At 41.7% G+C, this 6,560-nt stretch overlaps 1 protein-coding gene across 1 annotated transcript; it reads left to right on the top strand.

Moving 5' to 3' along the window:
- Nucleotides 1–1,228: 1,228 nt before the first annotated feature.
- Nucleotides 1,229–4,908, top strand: POLR1F (RNA polymerase I subunit F). Its single transcript, XM_058027881.1, has 4 exons — nt 1,229–1,467; nt 1,549–1,690; nt 2,781–2,989; nt 4,393–4,908. The coding sequence occupies exons 1-4, from the start codon at nt 1,229–1,231 to the stop codon at nt 4,841–4,843; spliced, it is 1,041 nt and encodes a 346-aa protein (XP_057883864.1). The 3' UTR covers nt 4,844–4,908.
- Nucleotides 4,909–6,560: the final 1,652 nt, after the last annotated feature.

Here is a 6,560-nt window from a genome sequence, read left to right as displayed (position 1 = left end):
GAGTAGTTTCAAAGGCTTTTGCATCACTAAGTGTTTTATAGGGAGTTCAAGGATTTCTGGTATCTGTCGTAAGACTTGTTTCCACAAAACAGTGTTTCTGAGCCCTCCACAGTATAAAAGGAATTTTAACACCTGAAACGAAACCGATACCTACTTTTTTTCTTTCTTTTGTAACTCCCCATATGGATTCAATCAGTTTGAAACTGTACATTTACTATATCAAGTTAAGTTGATATAAATTAGATTTAAATCAATGAGAGAACACCTTCTCAACGTTTTGCATGAGTTCAGTTGAGTCAGTTTAAAGTAAAATCATACTGTGCCACTTTGTGTGGATATAAAGTCTGAATTACTTTTCTGGACCATGTCTTCACTAACCAGCCACAAATTCCATCAATCCCAACTGGACAAGGTTTTAGTACTGCAGTTCTAATTTAGTACTGCAGAAACCATAAGGTTTCTGGACAAGGTTCTAGTACTGCAGTTCACTTTGTAAGTAATTGCTGTGTAGAGCGCACCAGCAACCCTATTGAGGACTTGTACTTTATTTTGTTCTCCTCAGTCTGCAGCTATTAAATGCACCTAAACATTTCTCACCATATGCACAAACTGGATCTAGGGTCTAGCAACAGATAACAAATTCTGTATTCTTAAAACTGCTGTATGTGAAGAACGCCACTATTCGTCACTGTGTCTTTTGCCTGGATCACCAAATGCCCAATTTAAATTCACAAGGCCAATTCACAAGTTTCCAACGCGGAAACTCTCCTGTCTGCTTCCAGCCAGCGAATGAAGTGTATTCAGATAGTGGATTAAATGACAGGATAACGTGAAATAAATAATATTTTATATAATTTATATATAATAATATTAAGAATAAGAAATATTCTTATTCTTAATATGATAACTTTCTCATGGAAACGAATTCACAGGTGCCAGGTTTCCCGCCCCAAGGAGCAGATGCTCGGCGCGGGTCCCGGGGCTCCCGCCGGCGGCTCCGGGGGCCGCGCTCCCAGCGCGCCTCTCCCGTAAGAGCCGGACTCGACGCTCCTTCCAACTCAGAACAGTCCGTAATTCCGACAAGTTTCCAACAGGTTGGAAAGAGTTAAACCATGACACGGTCCGAAGGCGAGCACACCCCCCGGAACTCCGTCACGGCGGCAGCCGGGCTCCCGCGGCGGAGGGCCGGGCCTGACGCCATCGCGGCGCGCCGCGGGCCCGTGCGTGCATGGCCGTGCCGCGGGAGCCGCCCGCCGCCCCGGCGCTGCCGCCGCCCGCCCCCGCCGGCCCCGCCGCCGCCGGCGCGCCCTCGTTCGGCGCGGCCCGCGCGCTGGTGGCGCGGCGCCACTCGTGCCTGGTGGCGGCGGCGCACCGGCGGCACGTGGCGCTGCCCCCGCGCTTCCTGGGCCGCAAGCGCTCCGGCATCCGCGCGCAGCTGGACGCGGAGCTCCTGCGCTACTCGGAGAGGTGACCGCGGGCACCCGGCGGGGCCGGGAACGGCCCGGCCCGGCACGGCTGCTAACGGGGCCCCTCCTCTTGTCCTTCCAGCCTGCAGGGCGTGCCCGTGGCGTACGACAACATCAAAGTGGTGGGGGAGCTCGGCGACATCTACGATGATCAGGGGTTCATCCACCTGGACGTGGAGGCGGACTTCATCATCTTCAGCCCCAAGAAGGGGAAGAAGCTGGTGGTATGCGAGCGCATTGGCGTCTCACGGGATGAGCTTTTTTCATTAATTGGTCAAAGCTTGGCTTATCATCAGGTGGTCTGGGGCTTAGGTGGAGACATTTTGGTTTGTTAGCTTATTCGTTTATGGGTAGTTCATAGCAAATTGAAGTAGTCTGTACTGGTACTTTTTACTGTAATTTGTCCGTTGTGTCTGCCTCTAGGTTTGTTGAATTTACGTATAAATATCTATTGCTAAACCATTGTATCATAGGGATTGCTCATTTAATACTGTATCATGGCTGCGTATATCATACTGGTGTTCCATTCTGAAGAGCGCATAGTTCTCAACCAGGTACATTTGTTACAGTGACAGGAATGTTCAGGAACGCAGATGTTTAGGAGCAGTACATCAAGTTGAAGCCTGCCTTTCAGTAAAGGCGTTGTATGGATCACAGAAAAGCTTTGAGCTTGTCAAAACCCTTGCTCAGCACTTGTGGGTGAAGCACGTTGAGAGCTGGCTTACATTCATTGTTGTGCCATACCTTTTGCAGCCCAGGTGGTGTCTTTATAATTGTGTTTCAGGGTGAATGTGCCATCTTCCTAGGAGGAGAATTGAAAATTTTTCAGTGTCTGTCATTAATTCTATCGGTAAAACAAAGGTAGATATGGATTCATATGCAGATGTGTCAAAAATCCACTGAATTGAGTATTCAGAAGCTTTTTCTGTGTCTTCCCTGTCTTCAGCTGCTGTGCCAGCTTGAAGAGCATTTTAGGCAAGTAAATCAGACTTAAAATGGCTTCAAAGTGAAGTCGATCACTGAAGTGTAAGGAAAGAGTCACCTACTCAGGTATTCACTGTAGCTAAATCCCATATTTTGACTTGTTCTCCTGCAATTCAGTTCTATTTTCAGAGGAATTGTATAAAGAGTTTACAGGACTAATTTTGATTTTAGTGAAGGAGCATTAAGTTATTGCTAGGTAAACTGACTTCCTAACTTGTACATAAACTCTTACTGCAACTTTTCCATATGGGAAACTAAATATTTAAAGGGTTTGCATTGAAAGGGCTGATTTTTGCTATAGACTTGCATGACATTCTTTTTCTTTTTTAGGGTGTAATTAATAAAGTGGCCCCTAGTCACATTGGCTGCCTGATACATGGGTGCTTCAATGCATCTATCCCCAAGCCTGAACAAATGTCCCCTGTACAGTGGCAAGAGCTGGGGTTAAAAATAGGGGATGAACTGAAATTTCAAGTGTTGCACTTGGATTCTGATACAGCTGGGGTGTTCTTCATTCGAGGAGGACTCACTAAAAGCAGGTATGGTGCCTTAACAGAGAATATTTTTAACTGATTTAATATGTTTTTTGCAAGCTGAGTGATTTTAATTACATCTTAGTCTTTCAGCTTTCTTATTTTTACACAAATCCCTATATAACTGTATCTATAACTATATATATAAATATATAAATTAAAAAAAAAATATATATATATATATGTGTTGGCTTAAACTAAACTTTCTGCTGTTTAGAACTCCCATGGAAATTTTCCCTGGAAAAAATAAAACTAGGTGTTTCTTGAGCTTTAAAAATCTGAGTATGTTGACCTATTAATTGTGGATTGCATATATAATAATTGCTCAAAATAGCACACCCAGGTGTTCAAGAGTAGCTTTGTGCATAGGCTTTTCAAGTGCAAACAGTCCAGGGGTCCTGAACACAGTGTTTACATTGACATTTGAACACAAACACATGCATATGTATTGTCTATTGACAAATACATGACTTAAATACTTGCTAAAACATGAGAATTTCAAAGATGAGAAAATGTGTCAACTTCCTCCTTAGGGCTCTGTAAGTTTATGGGGCACCTTGCAAGAAATCTTGTCTTCAGAAGAGTTCATTCATGTTTTTCTTTTAAAGCAGTCATTTACTGAGCAATGTTTTTCTTTCAGTGTGGTTTTGGTTTTGATTAAATGTATAATATGACTCCTACTGGCAAATTCATGGCATTTTTTGTTTGTTTCTTCTTTTGATCTGGAAGGATGCTCTGGATAATTTCAGTGGAATTGCAGTGAAAGTTAGCAGTTTTGTCTTCAGTGCCTCTGGGGACATAAAAACCTCCATGGTTTTTAACTGCATTCTTTCCATATTTGTCTTAGACATTTTTCCAGTGCTCTTGGTTGCAAGGTAGCTGTTGGAGGGGGAAAATCTGTTGGGTTTTTGTGGAGTTTTTTGGGTTTTTTAAAACTTTTTGGGCATCACTTTTGTTTTAATTAGAGTAGAGTAATTGCTTGGTAAAATCAGCAGTGTGCCTCATATATGACTGAATAGGCCACTAGCTGGGTGTTTTTGTGAATGACTTAAAAAAAACCCAAAAAATCTTTACTACACAGTGTGTAGTTATGAATTAGGGGATGAATGAGCACTAGAAAAAAGGAATTACCAAATGGTCTGTATGGCACTTTAGAGAAGAAATTTAGGCTAAGATTTGAAAAAGAATATTTATTATGTGGTAAGAAGGAAGCTAGTAAGGTAATAGAAATTACCCTGAGAGTATTAAACTCTGATTCTCTGTAACACGGAGTATCATGTTCTCCACTTGTTGTTTTTAACAAATGTTTATCTTCTATCTGCTTGGTGTTTTAGCAAATTTTGACATTTCACTGTGTGAGGTGCCCTGACATGTCTCTAATCCAGTTTATGTTGTATATTTGTTTACAGCATGCGGCCCAAAAAATCTGCTGCAGTCCCTGAAAGTACAAATGGGGATGAAATTCAAAATCTTGAGCACCAGGAAAATGGCCTGAATAACTGTGGAGAAGATAATGTCACTGAAGAGCCTTTAAATGAGATGGGTAACCTGGAGAGGGAAAATGAAGAGCCTTTAAATGAGATGGGTAACCTGGAGAGGGAAAATGAAGAGCCAGGTGCTGATGCTGTGAATGGATTATGTGATGACAAAAAGAAGAAGAAGAAAAAGAAAAAAGATAAGGACAAGGACAAACAAGGAGAACAGGAACTTGTATTGCCTACCAGTGACTCCAGTGGTTACCAAAGTGACCATAAAAAGTCAAACAAAAAGAAAAGAAAGCATTGTGATGAAGTTGAAGAAAGTGAATTATCTCAGCTGTCAGAAAAACCCAAAGCAAAAAAGAAAAGGACTAAGGTCTGAAGTGTCTTCCCTGCATTACATTTCAGATGTTTTTGATAAGTTTCAATAAAACCCTGTTTTGAAAATATGTATCTCTTTTTCTTTACAGTCTGCTCTGCTAGGTCAGATGGTGTTTGTGTGATTATGTGCACCAGCAGTTTGAAAGGCAAGATTTTTTAAAGTCGTGATAGAAGCCATATCTTCCTGGCTTTTTTACTGGAAAACAAGGCACAGAAGAACTGTGGAATGTAATTACAGGAGCACATGGATCACCTCTCTGTCTGCTTTCCTGTTCCACATTAGCATTAGCCAGTTGGTAGTTACAGTGTGTGCTACTATAACTCCATCTTTGCCAATCAGTGTCTTGATTTTACATGAGTAGATTAGGATTATCTTTGGGTTTCTGGGAAATTCATGTGAATTCCCAGGAGGCTTAAAAGAGAAATTTTTGAGTTTAAGTTTTCAGCTTTTGGTTGCAGCTCTTTTCAGTTGTGAGGAGCTCTGGGGAGAACTGTAGCGTGTGTAGTGTTCCACCAAGGTAGGAGGCAGTAATGGCTTTGGTATTGATTTACCTGTTACAAGAAGAAATAAGCAGCTCCTTGAAAGCCTTGTAAGTAAACAGCATGAATGTGGAAACTTGCTGTTTTATCTCTTTTCCTAGGTGATAAAACATTTTGCTGTAGTGATTATTCTGATGCTATTAGCTCGCTTTAATAGAAGTGTTTACACCTTCTAATAACATCCATTCACATTGAACATGTTCTGAATTTCGAGTCTGACAATACTTAGGGCTCACTTTGTGTATTAATATAATTTATACTTCTTTAAAGCTCCAGATGTGCCAAGACAAAGTTACCAACTTACAAGCTCGATGGTGTGACAGTACACAGTAGGCATTTTAAAGTTATGGCACTATAAAGAGCCAAGTTAAGACTTTTTGAAGACTTACAAGAAAGTGCACTTCCGTAGCTAATGCCTCCAGTAGCAGAAACTGCAGGATGTCCTCTTGTGTTTGCTCTTCAGTGTACTCCATCTTGAGATGAAGCCAGTTTCTGAGCAGTCCTGAGGTGAGCACGAGTTGCCCCTGTTGTGTTTCTATGTGTCATGATCCTGACACTTGATTTCCACACAATTTCATAGGCACTGGCTCTTCTATCTATTTCTCCTGTGCTGTGATAAAACCTGAGAAGTCAGATGATGTTTGTAATGTATTACACCATGCTGCAGGATCAGCTGAGGGCAGTATTCTGGTGTGTTCATGGTTGTAGAGAATGGCACAGAAGTCCCATGCTGCTGTACTTAAGGTACACAGGCAGGCTGAAAGTTGAAACATAATTTTGTCAGAAATTATGTCCTAGTTGCCCCTATATATGTATGTATATATATATATATATATATATATATATATAATATACGTATGTTTAGGTAGTGAATGGATGGGTAAGAAGGACATAGGAGGATGGCAAGCACAGATAGTTCTTGATGGTGCCAACATGAAGAGAAGGATGGAGGCAGTTACTGTTGCAGATGAACCAAAGATTGATTCACATGACTTGATCTCTTGCTCCTTAATACTCACTGTACCTCACTTTCCTTTCTTCAAGGGAAGGGAAGCACATCTGCAGAGTGAAGCCTCATCAGTTGATAGAAGCAGTTTGTAGCACCAAAAGTCTGTTTTGCTCTGTTCTGCCTTTTCATCAGCATGCGAAGGAAGACATTCAGGGGGAAGTAGTGAAGT

This window comes from Melospiza georgiana, chromosome 1 (assembly GCF_028018845.1).
Source record: "Melospiza georgiana isolate bMelGeo1 chromosome 1, bMelGeo1.pri, whole genome shotgun sequence".
In the NCBI taxonomy this organism is placed as follows: domain Eukaryota; kingdom Metazoa; phylum Chordata; class Aves; order Passeriformes; family Passerellidae; genus Melospiza; species Melospiza georgiana.
Note: the sequence above shows the minus strand (reverse complement) of the source record. Positions and strands in the feature narration are given on the sequence as shown.

What these genes read in the sequence shown, in the direction of transcription:
- POLR1F (XM_058027881.1), top strand. Translation starts at nt 1,229, where the DNA reads ATGGCCGTGCCGCGGGAGCCGCCCGCCGCCCCGGCGCTGCCGCCGCCC. An exon ending in AGAAGGGGAAGAAGCTGGTG is followed by an intron (nt 1,691 to 2,780) that starts GTATGCGAGCGC and finishes TTTCTTTTTTAG; the next exon opens with GGTGTAATTAATAAAGTGGC. An exon ending in GGAGGACTCACTAAAAGCAG is followed by an intron (nt 2,990 to 4,392) that starts GTATGGTGCCTT and finishes ATTTGTTTACAG; the next exon opens with CATGCGGCCCAAAAAATCTG.